Below are 16,518 nucleotides of genomic sequence, written 5' to 3'. Positions count from 1 at the left end.
TCCAGGAATCCTACTTTTGGGGGTTTGCCGAATCCGACACCTTGAATCCGTATCGGATCCCAACACGCGAATCTGAATTCTGACACAGATTAGTAGATTAACACAAGTAAACCCAAAAAACTCAAAATGCCACATGCCCAATATACATTGGGTTCACCATGATCTTTTCTTTCTCTGTTTTCTTTCCCATGATCTCAGTAAGCTTAGATTGAGGGGCTAAAAGCTTTATGTGCAAAATACCGAAGAGGCAAATGGGGTTCATTAACTATGCAACTTTGCACAAAAATCACATAAAAAATCCCATTTGCTCAATCAGAAAGTCCAAAACACTAGATGGCTGTTCAGTAATGAGTTTTGTGACACAAGTTCATTAACTATGCTACTTTGCATAAAAATCACCAAAAAAAAAAGTGCATTCCCTCAATCAGAAAGTCCAAAATCACATTCCCTCAATCAGAGATGTCTGTTCAGTAACGAGTTTTGTGACTCAAACATATCTTCTTCAAGGCTTTTTGGTAGTTATGCAAAGAACTGTAATAAACTTTCTTATTTTATTTTGGACTGCTCTAAAGTAGAAGTTAGGCTTATTTAGGTTGATCTAAAGGCTAAAATTGATCTTATACCCATGTTTAGGATTAAATTATGATTTTAAGGTGTCTTGGGACTATAAATATGAAGTTTTGAATTTTGATGTACTTTTGAGGAGGTTAATGGAAAGTTACGTGTTTTCCCTACTGGATCTTGGGTTTTACCCTATGATGATAATGTTTTTGATCAAATCAATTGCCGTTCTCTCTCTCTCTCTCTCTCTCTCTCTCTAGCATTGTCTGTGAAGATCTATTTGATTATCTGAGTGGATGTTCAATTCTTAAGCAAGTTTTCTACTTTTGGTGGATTTCTAACAGTTCACTTGCATCATAATTACATGCATAGTAAAATTAATATAAAGAAAAATGGTTGATATGAAGCACGAAAGCAAACCAATAATGGTTCCACGAAGAATCCCAAAAGGAGGCATAGTTGAAAGCTCAAGTTGCTCTTTTAGAAATAAATAAGTGTGACCAACAAGCTCATCAATCTCTCCATCACATGCCAAGATGTGTTTACTGACATATAATGCTGCATATCTCCTGAAATACAATATGACACATTAGAATGATACATAACTGAACCAGATAAAGCTAACTTCATGAACAACAAAATTTCAGAAAAGTTCTGATATTGCATTAGCATATAAAAGCTCTATTCATCTACATTAAAAAGTAAAAACAAAAAGATCTCTAGATTAAATAGTGCGTTGGATCATTCAAAAGAAACAGTTGCGTATAAGCTATCAAAGAATAGTAAGTGGGGACTGGGGAGTCCCTTGATCAGCTATTCGAGAACTAGATGGAGGCCTGTGGATTGATCAGCTATTGGAGAACTAGATGGGCACATGTGGGCCATACTGTTTTTTTTTTTTTTTGGGTAGGTCCTGTGGAAGATTCTCCTCACTTAATACTCAAGGTCCCAGGTCAAGAGGATTAATATTTGGTTATGTATGTTCTGCTGATTGGTTGTGCTAATACAATTAAAGATGAGATTTTGGCTTTATCCAATGGCATCAAGCTTCCTGTAGATGTAGCACCAAGGAATATCTAGTTCGCCAATATTTACCTTGGTGTCATTGGACGGCAAAGTGACTCAACCCATGTCAGTGATACCTGTCTAGATTTCAAAAGACTGATAGGATCCTCGTACCCATCACAATCATTTAACTACCTAATATTCATAAAGAAGGCCATTCAAAAGGCCAAGAAGATAGCAACTCAATGTGTATTACTGTAATGGTTATTATCAAGAGATTGGAACCATAGAATGATTGTACACTAGTTAATAAAGAAGGGTGTACGAGACTCAATAATCTTTTCCCTATGCTCCATAATTGCACCACACATGAAGTAAATAGTTACTTTTACTAATGTCATGCAAAAAATTACCGTCAACATTAATAATGCCGAACTTAAAAAATTAGACCAAGCTTTTTTCGAAACAATGAAGAAACCATAAAAAGAGAATAATATAGATATGAACATAAACGTATTTATAATGGAGGCAGAGATTGCTCCACGAAGAGCCCCTCTCTCCTCACACCACCCTTAGCCAAGTAAACCATGCAGACTTAAATAATAAGCAGGAATAGAATAAATTTTCACATCAAGTTCCCCAAGTATATATTGAATCATGTCATATAGAAGGTTTAAATATTGACCTCATTGGCATATGGTTCACTGCTCAAATCAATACACGGTTTCCATCGCAGTTCCCTGTTTACTTTTATTTTTAATGATTTTTGACATATTTATTTACAAATATCTATTCAGACAATATGGAGACGAAGAGAAACACAAGAACTTTCGAAGGCAAAGCACATTTTCTAGAATTGATTGATTCTAGATATTTCAGATGCTTATTGCAATTGGGCCCTTACTAAAAAGGAGTTTCGGGGCCATCTCACTCTGTCTTCCTAAGAAAGTGGAAGGAGCTTCTTTGGAGTAAGATCCCAAAGGAAGAGATTTGTTCCAGATGGATTCCCCTACTAGCTGACACCATCAAGTACAACTTAGACGGGTGTTCGACGGGAAACCAAAGTCATGTGGGTATTGGTGGGATCTCTAGGGTTGAAAAGGGTGTGATTTTACATACATATTCAGGCCCAATTAGCAAGGCAAACTCAAAATAGCCCGAGGCCGGGGCTCTACTTACTGGATTCTTTATCTTCAAGTACAAACTTGAAAGCAAGGTTTTAAATGTTGGTTTCGGCTCGGTGGAAATTTTGGACGAAATCATGGAAAACTTTGACAAAAATTTGGTGGAAATTTCGGTAATATCAGTGGAAATCTTTAATTTCAGTGAAATTTTTTAAATTCAGTGGAAATCTTTAATATTTCGGTAAAAGATGTGTAAATAAGTGTGAAAAATTAAATTTAAGGGTGAAAAACGAAATTTTGGTTGAAATTGGCGAAATTTCGGTTGAAATTGGCAAAATTTCGGGGAAATCTTGTAAAATCTGATTCAATGTACTTTCGGTTTCAGTTTATCATTGCTATCACTTGGGAAAAATAAGGAGTGTTGCCCTTGGAGGTTAGTGTCTGTCATTGGTAAGATTGTGGACAGATGTAGAGGACACAATATCTCTTGCTTTCATATTTCTAGGGGTGAAAATGATCTAGCTGATAGGTTTTTTAAAAAATGGAGTGTTTATGACTGACGTGTGTATAGGGCAACCTCTGGCCCCTGGTGTTGTTATGTAATCTTTTGCTTCTCTTTTAATAAACTTGTTATCTTAGTAAAAAAAGATAATATAGAAATATCAATGTTTGATAGCTTTCATGTGATTTATAATGATTCTGATGCCGAGCCTGTAATGTCTACTTGTCTATCAAGTTCCATGATCTACTACTAGAACTAGAAGTCCATAAGCAAGTGAACACCTTGTGAAACTACCAGTTACTCCAAAAGTTTAAGCTGTTGGAGAAGGCGTTATTTAATCTTTTATACTTTAACACTCCCCCTCAAGTGTGGCCCCGCTTTCTAGGGTTGGCCTACACGTGACACATGTTGCCCCTCTTTTGGGTTTGGACATTGCATGTGGATTTTTGCTATCAAGGAGGTTTGAACTGAGGACCTTCACTGATACCATGTGAAACTACCAGTTACTCCAAAAGCTTAAGCTGTTGGAGAAGGCGTTATTTTTTATTTTTTTTGAAGATTCAGAAAGTAAAACTGATCTATTATTTAATCTTTTATACTTTAACACACCTAAAGCAATGGACAATATAAGCATGTAAATAAGTAATATACTAATATAATTTTCAAAAAAGTAATATACTAATATAAGTTGCACAACACCAGATAAACTTAAATAAAAGTAGCATAGAACCAACATAGTAGAATGAGAAGATGGATAATCAAAATTTCAAATAGTACACTGACACAATTCTACGCACATAAATCTAAACCAAAGAATGTCATAAATCAAACATTGGAAATCTTGCATGTATTAAAACACACCAAAATCCGATATGTATCAAACAAAATGGTTTGATGTGCGTTGTGTGTTGGATGAACAGTGCTAATATCGGACTGTAGATACACATTTTAATAAAATCATCTAACTAAAAACCAATGATTTATCAATCTGGCATGTCTCGTATCAAACGATATGTGTAGATCCAGCTCAACGAAAGTTAAGCATATATAATGAGTCTTGCCCCTCCTGTGGCCCCTCTTTTTTTTAGGGGTGCAACTCGGGTTGGGTTCAACCCGAAAAAAAAAAGTCAGGTCGGGTTTGGGTTTGGGTTGAGTTTTGCCAACCCGGGTTGAAATTGGGTCAGGTCGGGTAAGGTTGAGGGTTTCGGCAACCCGACCCGAGTAAAATCCGACATTTTTTATGAAATTTGTTTTTTGTAAGCTTTAAAACTCAGGTCGGGTCGGGTGGAACTCGGGTCGGGTCAGGTCGGGTTGAAAAAAGGGTTCCTCGGATCGGGTTGGGTTGAACCTTGTCGGGTTGGAAATCAAGTCGGGTTGGAAAAAGGGGTTCCTCAGGTTGGCCTCAACCCGACCCAACCCGACCCGAGTTGTACCCCTACTTTTTTTGGGTTGGCATACACATGGCACATGTGGCCCCCACTTTTGGGTTGGCCATTGCATGTCGATTTTTACTAACAGGGAGGTTTGAACTTAGGACCTTTGCTCTGATACCATGTGAATCAACCAATTACTCCAAAAGCTTAAGCTCTTGGAGAAGGCGTTATTTAATCTTTTATACTCCAACAATGAGAATGCCAAATAAACATTAAAATATACAATAATGGAAATAAAAGTAAATAAAAAGAAGATGAAGAAAAATACTAGAGATACAATAAAAATGAAATCCAAAAACCAAAGAAATGATACTAAGAGAATGACAAATTAAAAAATAATCAAATATAATAACAAACATCAATGAAATTTTATTGCTAACCCCAAACAAGAAAAAAGGGAGGAAATCATATCATTTACTTAAAACAAAGGAAATCCCAAAATCATCTGATTAACACTTCGTTTTGCATGTTTGACATTTGATTTGAACTAACAATAGTAGGATATGGTAATACGAGGATACGGTCTTACGAAAAGGTAAAATAAGAGTTTCCGCATTGCTAGTCATTGTTGACTTTGCAAGACATACAATGAATCTCATGACTATTGCTTCATTATCCTTATGCGTACAAGCTTTTTTGGGGTGCAATTGTGGGGGGGGGGGTGGGGGGGGTGGGGGGGGCTTCGGCAAATCTTCATCCTTCACATTATCTATTGAGTCTGTCATCTGACATCTGGGAGCCGGTCCTTTAGGCAGTAATGGGAAATCATTATGGTCTCTTGAAACTATGGAATATTTACAGATCCTACACCAAAGCAACCCCATAGACCTCTTCTTACATAATTGAAAATCCATGGCATTATGGCAACAAGCAAAATCTAGTGCTGCTCCTAAATTGTCTCCTTAGCTATTGATCAAGCTGGATTTTGATGGCAGCTTATGGGGACCATCCTAGGGCACATATTCAATGTCTTTTAGGTGTTTTTAAGTCCATTAAGTTATAGGAGGGGTGCCACGGTCTTTTTCCATCAAAATCACTTAAGTTTTTTAAGTTATGAAGTATTTTAAATAGGCCCCCACATGAATTACGAAAATTATAAGTCATTTAGTTATTGGAGGGTATTTTAGTCCAAAAGTGAGTTTTTTGTTTAAGGTTTTAGAAGTTTCTAGTTCTCTTTCTTTTCTTATATATATGTAGCCTCAGGGAATGATGGAATGAATAAAGATTTGACCTTCATATCATGTTAGTTTTCAATTCATAAACTCTTCTTTTATCTTCTCTTCTCTCTTTCTCCAGTTTCTCTTACTCTTTTCCCTTATTTCCCTCTTTCCTTCTTCACCATTCTTCGGTTGGGTTCATAAACCGATCCCTTTCTATTCCTATTATCCTTCTTTCTTGATCTTGATCTTGATTATCTATTCTCTGTCTTTTGCTCTTAACTGTCATGGATTGACATCAATTTGGTGTCAAAGCCTATGTTCGAGTGACTAATTGGGATAGCAAGAATAAGATGGGAGTATCCAACTCATGGATCACAATCAATACAGTATGAAGATTAGAGACATGCCAAAATTTTATAGAGTTAATGAACGAAAATGTCTTGATTGGGTAGAAGCGTTAGAGACATATTTATGGCAACCAAATCCAGGCGATGACAAAATGATTTACATTGCCAGAAGAACTTTGTTCGAGCATGCCTTAGAGTGGTGGCTATTGGCTAACATTGAAGCAAAAACGATGTGTAATTGGAAAACTGGCTATCATTCATTGGTGTTGGATGTGGGATCTATTTTTAAAAAGTTCACACCGAAGATTTTTTGGGAATGCAAAATGCTACAAGCTAGAATGATTCGAGAAGAGAAAACTAAGAAAGCCAAAGCTTGTGCAATTGAATTATTTGATTGTTTGAGGATTAAGAAAGTATGGCGAATGTATTGGGTCCAGCAAGTATACAAGAGACAAGTCACTTGACTCACTTTAGCCATCCAGATCCTTGCTTGTTTGCAAGGATTGATAACGTGAAAAGTGTTTGACGTCAAGTGACAGACAGACAAGAGATGCACTCCTTATCCAATGATAATTCCGGCAGAACGACGTCAAGTGACAGACAGACGAGAACTGCACTCGTTATCCAACGATAATTCCGGAAGTAAGTGGCTCGCTCACTTTACTTACGGATTCAAAAAGTGGCAATCATCCTTCAAAGTTGGTTCCGTCAAAAGTTAGTCCGTGAACACTATCTGATGATTAAAAGAACACCAACCGTCATCCAACATGCATGGGCGAGGAAAGTCGCTCGATTTGGTCAATAGGAGATTCAGATCATGCACACAAAGTCACAGATCGTAGTGTTTGGATCCCTACTTAATATTTACTACTGAATTGGAAGCACTCGACTGAGTGTCTACAAATCTAAGGAAACGAATGAATCAAAGTTCCTTTTGCCTAAGCTGTCACGATACGAGGAGAACATCGAAGGCAAACCTTGGGATCACATTACTTCCAAATTCCAATCGACAACACAATTGCCCAAAACATCTTATGCATTGGAAATATTTAGTCTGCTGGAAAGGACAAGCGTTTGCAGATTGTGCGAGGATTGAAGCCGATAAACTCTCACTCGCCATGCAAATCATTATAGTCAACCGGGTTAAATCTTTTCAAGCGAGAGAATACAATGGGGACCATCCTAGGACCCATATTCTAATTTTTAAGTGTCTTTTTGGTGTTTTTAAGTCCATTAAGTCATAAGAGGGATAACATGGTCTTTTCCCACCAAAATCACTTAAGTTCTTTGAGTTACGAGTGTTATTATAAATAGGCCCCACACATGTATTACGAAAATTATGTCATCGAGTTATTAGAGGGTATTTTAGATTTTAGTCCAAATTTGAGTTTTTTTGTTTAGGGTTTTAGAAGTTTCTAGTTCTCTTTCTTTTCTTATATATGTAGACTGAGGGCACTTTTCTTGGATGCTATGCAATGATGGATGAATAAAGATTTGACGTTCATATTAGGTCAATTTTCTAGCCCTAAACTCGTCTTCCAATTTCTTCTTTTCTCTGCTCTTCTCTCCTTCATTGGTCTCTCTTTCTATTTTCCCTTCTTTTCCCTCTTTCCTCATTCACCCTTTTCGGTTGGGTTCATAAACCGCATCGCTTTCTACCTCTATGATCCTTCTTTCTTGATCTCAACCTTGATTATCTAATCTTTCTGTCTCTTTTTCTCTTGGATGTCATCGATTCACATCAGTAGCTCGATTGGAAATCCAGCCTGAGCCCGAGGGGGGTAGGATGTGTATTTAGGAACCATGTGGTGGCTGCTATCAAGGCCTTCTCCAGCCCTATTGGCAAGACAGACTCTAGTGTGCCTGAGATTCAGGCTCTTCTTAGCAATTTGCCAATTTTCACAAGTTCTTTATATGGTGCTTTAGAGGTTGAAGGCGTTTCGACTTGTGCCACAACGTGGTCTCTAAGGACGTCGATGGGTATGTGGAGATTAGCAAAACTTCAATCTTGAAGTTCTGGACTGGTGCACGTTGATCAACCCTACGATTTCTCAACAGTAGTGATTGAGCAATCAAGTAGGAAAAAGCTGCTGAAGAGGGTTCTAGCCGTGACGAGAATCTGATTTGTGACTCTCATACGAGTTGCATGGGTTTTGCTGTCTTTATGTTATTTCTTTATTGAAGTGTCCGCTTGTCCAACTCCATTTTATTTTTCTTCTCTTGTGCAATGAATTGCAGTTATCTCACTAAAAAAAGGATATGAAAATATCAAAAAACAATTAAGAGCTACGAATTGTGGTTTTATCAAACCAAGAAATCATATGTTTTAGACTGATATGGTGTAATATGGCAAATATAGGCCAATACAACTGATCTAGCAATCGGACCAAAATTCACCAAATATGGGTGGGATTTTTGTAGATGCCAATATAGGGGGTCAAATCATATTGAAACTCCTGAAACCCAATACAGGTCATATTGATTGGGAATTTTGAACCATGGTCTTGCATTAAAAGAAGAAATTTTTTGTGTGGCTTCACGGATTTGTTAATTTTTTTTTTCTTTTTCTTATTAAGGTAAAAAATATATTTAGTTTTTAGTGCCAACTACTTTATCACTCAAAAAAGGCTCAGGGGATCGAGGTGGTCAAAATACAAGCCAAAAAACAAAACAAAAAACCCAAGTAGGAGGAAAATCAAAGATCTCCAAGCGGGGCATGTCAACTCTAGCTCGGGCCAAATGGTCGATTTCATGTTTAGCCGAAAGCCAAATACGTTGGAACATGATGGGTTGTCCCTCAATCCAGTCCAGAATATCTTTAGTCGCATCTATGAATCCCTAATGGAAAAGGCTCCTCTATCCATCTATCCGATCACATTACCCGAGTCACCTTCCTCTATTAGATTGTCCAAATCCCTCTCATCCTCGTTCAGAATAGATAGCACTTCTGCCTCGTTCGAATCTTTAATCCTAATAGCGCTAGAAAAGAACCACGTAGTAACCCTAGGGGTGTAAATGGATATTCGAAAATTCGAGTGCCGTCCGCATCCAAATCCGTTTAAAGCGAATATTATCCGAATCTGTTTCAAGCGGATATTAGCCGAATCCGTTTATGAGAGATCCAACGCTTAGCAGATGCAAATCTGGTAAATGGTACATCGAATACGTTTAACATCTCAATCCGAGAAGTACATCCGTTTATCCCTAATATCCACATCCGTATATCTGAATTCGTATTCGAATTTGATATCCGGATTCATTTTATTATTTTTAAAATAATTTTTAATATTTCTTATTAATAATATCATCAAATAAGTGAACTAAGTAACAACAAATAAATCCTCAAGGATTAAAAGGGAAGACTGAGATTGAAAGCCCATTAGGGTTTCTTTCCTTTGGCTATAAAAGGAGCTACAAAAGAAAACACAAAAGGGGGGTCTCTCGTTTCTCTGGGTTTTTAGGGTTTGAGAGAGTAAAAAAGAGAGTAAATGAGAAGAGAAGCCGGCCATTGCCACCACCACCATCTGGCCGTAGCCACACCCAGATCCACCACCTCTACAACCAATGGCCACCACCTCCCCGGGGCCACTTCCACCTTCCATCACCATTCACCACCATCGTCGCTACCCAACCACCACTCAATCCAATCAGACCTCTCTGTAATCTCCCTCGACCCTAACTCTCGCATTTTTTTTGGGTTTTTCAAGTTAAAATCTTAGGGTTTAAAAGAAAAAAAACAAAGGGTTTGGGGTTTTTGTTCACGGGTGTTAGAAAGGGAAGCTCCACCTCTTGCCGATTGCAATTTTTCAGCAAGAACGGAAGGAATCAGTCTCTGTGGTTTCATTTTTGGAGAAGAAGGGCGCAAACAGAGAGGTGTAACCCACTTTTTCATCTCGCTCTAACTTTTATCCGAGCTTGTTTATAAGCATTTCCTTTAATTCAAATTTTGCTTTGCATTACCCCTTATTACCCATTTGCTCGTAGATTTCTTTGATTTGGGTTTTTGGATTTTGTTTGTTCCCTTTGATTTCTGTTTTTTTTTTTCTTGGATTTTTGTTTGGCTTCTTTGATTTTTGTTCTTGGATCTCTGTTTGATTTCTGCTTCATCATACCAATGATTGATTTCTCCTCGATCGTTATTTTAGGTTTCTCTTTTATCTGTGTTTTCAAAAACAAAAAAATTGACAACAAGAAGAAGGCCATTGATGCTGACTATAACATGTTCTATAATTGTATTAAATCTCCCTGTCTTCAATCAAACAAGTGAATCAGTGTGATTGTTAGAACATGGCAGTTTCAACATCACTAGACTAAATGTGAGGTCACCTTTGGAATCCCTTTTTTTGGTGATTGTATCAACACAACCATGGCTTGTTATGTGCACGGTTCTTATCGATTTGGTAGAAAATTGTATCAGCCCAACCATGTTTTAATTATTGTGGTGACCCCAACTTGTCTTTTGAGCCTTTTGTAAAATGTATTGACATTTTCATAGTCCCGTAAGGCTAAAAGACAAGACGTGTTAGTGTAGATATTAAAACATGGTAGAGTTGATACAATGGTTTTTGTTAGTGGCTGTGTTAAGCATAAAGCTCTTAAAACAATTGATATCCCACTAGAAAAGTGCACAACAATGTCAGTGTGCCATTAGTAAGATGTTGGAGTGCGGATACTGGTCTCCATTTTTTACGTCAGCACTACCTTTATTCTTTATTTGGCACTTGATGTGCTAGGTTACAACAATGTCCAAACCTCAGAATTTGGCTAATCCCACGTCGAGTAGCGCTAATGCTACGACACCTAGTTTAGCGGGTATCAATACCATACCTTCTAATCATGGTACAACATGCTCTTAGTGGGAGTGTTCTTCCACCTGCCACTGACAATTCCGATCCCAATCCTAAAAATGAACCAAAGCGATGAAAGATTAAATCAGTTGTATGGATAGAAATGATTACGGATGTAAAGGGTGGTGGAGTTATTGATGCCACTTGCACACATTGTAAGAAAAAATTTGGTGGGTCAAGTTTAAAAGGAACAACTCATTTGAAGAATCATCTCAAAGTGTAACCTAAAAGGAAGCCAACGAACGACCTTACCCAATATTATCTTGGAAAGACTAGTAATAGTGATGATCCACCTCCCAAATTAGCAATACATAAATTTGACCCAGCAATTAAGAGGGCCTTGTATGCTAAGATGATTGCAAAATATGACTTTCATTTTCTTATGGCTGAGTATGAGAACTTTCGGCTTTAGATTTTATATGCATGCCTACTTATAAATTTCGTTTAAGAAACACTTAAAACTGATTTGGTGGGCGTTTATAATCATGAGAAGGCAAGGATTTATAAAGAAATTGAAAAAATATACTATAGAGTTAGTCTCACTACTGATGGGTGGACGCCTGAACATCAAAATCGTGGGAATTTTTGTGTTACTTGTCACTATACTGATGAAGAATGGAAGTTGCACAAATAATTAATTTCTTTTCATGTTGTTGAATATCCGCATCGCAGTAAGCGATTGCGTGATTGGCTGAATAATCGAATTTTGGAATGGAACATTGATAAGAAATTATTTAGCATTGTAGTGGATAATGCTAGTGCGAAAGCAGGGATGTTGGATGGTATTAGATCATGGTTTATTGGTAAGGGGTTACTTGTCCAAAATGGTGACATATTTCAGATTCGGTGTTCAGCTCATATTGTAAATTTAATTGTGATGGGTATGGAGGTCATTCATGGGTTAATTGAGGGAATTCGAAAAAGTGTCAAGTATATGAATCATTCTCCATACAGAGATGAAATTTTTTCTCTTGCATTGAGTCAAATTCGATTAACTACAAAAAATCGCATGGGTTTGGATGTTGACACAAGCTGAAATTCTACATATGAGATGCTACGAGATGCTTAGGAGCTCAAAGAGGCATTTGAGCGTCTGATTGACTTAGATAATTAGTATAAGCTCCAACCTACTAGGGATGAATGGGAAATGAGAAAGAAAATCTGTGAATGTTTGAAACTCTTTTATGAAGTGACTAAAAGACTTTCCGGAACCAAGTATCCAACTGCCAAGTTTTATTTCATTGAGGTGTGCAAAATTCGTTTGACATTGAAGGAGTGGTAATCGAGTGACGTTGACTACATTTACAGGATGACACTTTTGACACAAGATAAGTTTGATAAATATTGGGAGGAATGTAGTTTGGTGCTAATAATTGCAATCATTCTTGATCCTCGATATAAGATGCATATCGTTGAATATTTTTATGAGAAATGATAGTTATTTTGAAATATACAAAAATAAAGTCTGTAATGTTTAACTTGAACTTTATTCAGAATATGCGGACTCTTCACTTGGAGCTTCTTTTGGTAGTGGGGTTGGGATCAAGTTACTTGAAGCTTCTTTTGGCAGTGGGGTTGGGATCAAGTTGAACGTTCATCTGGTTTGGATTCTTCAGTTGAAGCTTCTACTCATTCAAGCTTGGATTTTGGAGATTTCAAGGTTTGTTAGAGAGCGTTCTACTTTGTTATCATTTGTTAAAAAAAGAAGAAATGGAGCAATAACTAGAAGAATATTTGTTTTCATTCAATGAGGACGAAACTCTTTCATTTGATATATTGCAATGGTGGAGACACTAGGAAAATATTTCCAACACTTTCAAAGCTGGCTCGGGATATTTTGCAATCCCAGCTTCCACAATTGCAACGGAGTCGACTTATAGTAAAGCATGTAGAGTTATTGAGGTACACGTGCCTCATTAAATTCTGAAACATTGAAAAGTTTACTTTGTACGAAAGATTGGTTGCCACCACTAGACGGACAAGTAAGTACAATTTCATTTTTTATCTTTATTTTATAAGATAATTTTAACTATAAGTGATTTTTTCCTATTTTATAAACCAATTTCAGGCTCTCAATCTTGATTGATGTTTTGATACATGCTTTTGCAAGTGAATTTGGACAGGCATATTCTACCTTTACTTGTCATTATATGTATTTACGTGTGTCATTAAGCTGAAAGCTGGGATTGCCAAAATATCCCGAGCAAGCTTTGAAAGTGTTGGAAATTTTTTTTCATAGTGCCTCCACCATTGCAATATATCAAATTAAAGAGCTTCATCTTCATTGAATGGAAACAAAGATTCTTCTAGGCATTGCTCCAATTCTGTTTTTTAGCAAATGATGACAAAGTAGAACGCTCTCTAACAACCCTCTTGAAATCTCTAAAATCCAAGCTTGAATGAGTAGAAGCTTCAACTGAAGAATCTAAACCACATGAACATTCAACTTGATCCCCAACCAGCTTCAAGTGAAGAGTACGCATATTCTGAATAAAGTTAAAGTAAGACATTACGAACTATTTTTGTACATTTCAAAATAACCACCATAGATTTTCTCATAAAAATATTCAACAATGTGCATCTTATATCGAGAATCAAGAATGATTGCAATTGTTAGCACCAAACCGCATTCGTTCAAATATTTATCAAACTTATCTTGCACAAAAAGTGTCATCCTGTGAATGCAGTCAACATCACTCGATTGCCACTCCTTCAATGTCAAACGAATTTTGTGCACCTCAAAGAAGTAAAAGTTGGCTATTGAATACTTGATATCAGAAAGTCTTTTAGTCACTTCATAAAAGAGTTTCAAACATTCACTAATTTTCTTTCCCATTTTTCATTCATCCTTAGTAGGTTGGAGCTTATACTCATTATCTAAGTCAGCCAGACACTCAAAGGCCTCTTTGAGCTCTAAAGCATCTCGTAGCATCTCATATTGTAGAGTTCCATCTCGTGTCGACATCCAAACTCACGCGTTGTATGGTAGTTAGTCGAGTTTGACTGAATGCAACAGAAAAACTTCATCTCTGTACGGAGAGTGATTTATATACTTGACACTTTTTCGAATTACCTCAATTAACCCATGAATAACCTCAATCCCCTTCTTCACAATTAAAATAACGATATGGGCCGAACACCGAATATGGAACATGTCACCATTATGGACAAGTAACCCCCTTACCAATAAAACATGATCTAATACCATCCAACAACCATGCATTCGCTCTAGCATTATCTACTACAATGTTAAACAATTTCTTATCAATGTTCCATTCCAAAATTCGTTTCAACCAATCACACAATCGCTCACCACGGTGTAGATATTCAACAACATAAAAAGAAATTAATTTTTCGTGTAACTTCCATTCTTCATCAATATAGTGACAAGTGACACAAAAATACCCATGATTTTGATATTCAGGTGTCCACCGATCAGTAGTGAGACTAACTCTGGAGGATATTTGTTCAATTTCTTTATAAATCATTGCCTTCTCATCATTATAAACACCCACCAAATTAGTTTTAACAGTGTTTCTTGAATGAAATTTATAAGTAGCAATGCAATATGAAATCCAAAGCCGAAAGTACTCATACTCCACAATAGTAAAAGGAAAGTCATGTTTTGCAATCATCTTAGCATACAAGGCCCTCTCAACTGCTGGGTCAAATTTATGTATTACTAATTTGGAAGGTGGGTCATCACTATTGCTAGTATTTCCAAGATAATATTAGATAAGGTCGTTCGTCAGCTTTCTTTAGGAAACACTTTAAGATGCTTCTTCAAATGAGTTGTTCCTTTCAAACTTGACCCATCAAATTTTTTCTTTCAATGTGTGTTGCATCAATAATTCCACCACCCTTTACATCCATAATCATTTCTATCCTTACAGCTGATTTAATCTTCCAAAGCTTTGGTTCATTTCTAGGATTGGGATCGGAATCATTAGAGGCAGGTCGAGGAACACTCCCACTAGGGGCATCAGTAGTTGTACCATGATTAGAAAGTATGGTATTGGTACCCACTGAACTTGGTGTCGTAACATCAGCACTACTAGACGCAGGATTAGCCAAATTCAGAGGTTCAAACATTGTTGTAACCTAACACATCAAGTGTCAAATAAAGAAGCAAAACTACAATTATTTAAAATGATTCGCAGAAACTCCTTAGTTGATAATGGCATGGTGTACATATGAAACAAGTAACAAATGTCACCTGCACCACCGTGTATTGATAATGGCATGGTGGACATATGAAATAGCTATCAAATAAAATAGAAAGGACAAGGTAGGTCGGTGTAATTATTAAATATGGTTGTAATGGCATCATTTCCTTGTTCAATTCATGATGATGCCTCTGTCATTTCCCTTGTTAAAACATGATTGCAGTTCTTAAAAAAAGAAAACTTCTAAGGAATTAATTGAAACAGAAAAGAGAAAGTGGTCTATGCAATTATCAAGATATGGTGGTGCTGACGTAAAACATGGAGACTAATATCCGCACTCCAACATCTTACCAATAGCACACAGACATTGTTGTGCACTTTTCTAATGGGATATCGATTGTTATAGGGGCTTTATGCTTGAGACAACCACTAACAGAAACCATTATAAGAGTGTAAAAACAATGTGGTGCTGCAACCAGTACAAATATCAATCCCTAATACCCATCTTATGATGTCATCACAAACACATTTTTATAATTGCACTCACACACTCTGTTTTTTTATTTTCAAAGGGGCTGTGAAATGGTATCAACTCTAACCATGTTTTACTATCTACACTAACACGCCTTGTCTTTTAGCATTAAGGGACTGTGAAAATGTCAATACATTTCACAAAAGGCTCTTACAAACCAATTGAAAAGAAAAGACAAGTTGGGTTCACACAATTATTAAAACATGGTTGGGTTGATACAATTTCCTGCCAAATCGATAAGAACCGTGCACATAACAAGCCATTGCTGTGCTGATACAATCACCCAAAAGAGGTACCAAATGGTTGTGCTGATACAATCACCCTTACATCTAGGCTAGTGATATTGACACTGCCATGCCCTAATAATCACACCGATTCACCTTGTTTGATGGAAGACAAGGAGATTTAATACAATTATAGAATATGTTAGAGTCAGCATCAATGGCCTTTCTCTTGTTATCAAATTTTTTTGTTTTTTGAAAACGCAAATAAAAGAGAAACCTAAAATGACAATCAAGGAGAAATCAATCAGTGATATGATGAAGCAGAAATCCAATAGAGATCCAAGAACATATATTAAAGAGGCCAAACAAAAATCCATAAAAACATAAATCAAAGGGAACAAACAAAATCCAAAAACCCAAATCAAAGAAATCAGTGAGCAAATGGGTAATAAGGGGAATGCAAAGCCAAAGTAGAATTAAAGGATATGCCTATGAACAAGCTCGGATAAATGTTAAAGCAAGATGAAGAAAGTGGGTTATACCTCTCTGTTTGTGTCCTTCTCAAAAAATGAAACCACAGAGACCGACTACTTCCCTTCTTATAAAAAAATTGCGAT

General features: G+C 36.8%; 1 protein-coding gene across 2 annotated transcripts in view; it reads right to left on the bottom strand.

Moving 5' to 3' along the window:
- Window positions 1–16,518, bottom strand: part of LOC143856582 (uncharacterized) — a 37,951-nt gene that overhangs the window by 10,645 nt on the left and 10,788 nt on the right. For both annotated transcript variants that reach the window (XM_077366848.1, XM_077366849.1), the window contains one exon: window positions 982–1,130. In XM_077366848.1, coding sequence (XP_077222963.1) covers window positions 982–1,130 — 149 coding nt within the window. The remainder of the gene's footprint in view (window positions 1–981; window positions 1,131–16,518) is intronic.

The sequence above is a fragment of the Tasmannia lanceolata genome, unplaced genomic scaffold (assembly GCF_043159265.1).
Source record: "Tasmannia lanceolata isolate RefF3 unplaced genomic scaffold, GAP_Taslan_0.1 ptg000023l, whole genome shotgun sequence".
Lineage (NCBI taxonomy): Eukaryota > Viridiplantae > Streptophyta > Magnoliopsida > Canellales > Winteraceae > Tasmannia > Tasmannia lanceolata.
This window is presented reverse-complemented; position numbering and strand designations above follow the sequence as displayed.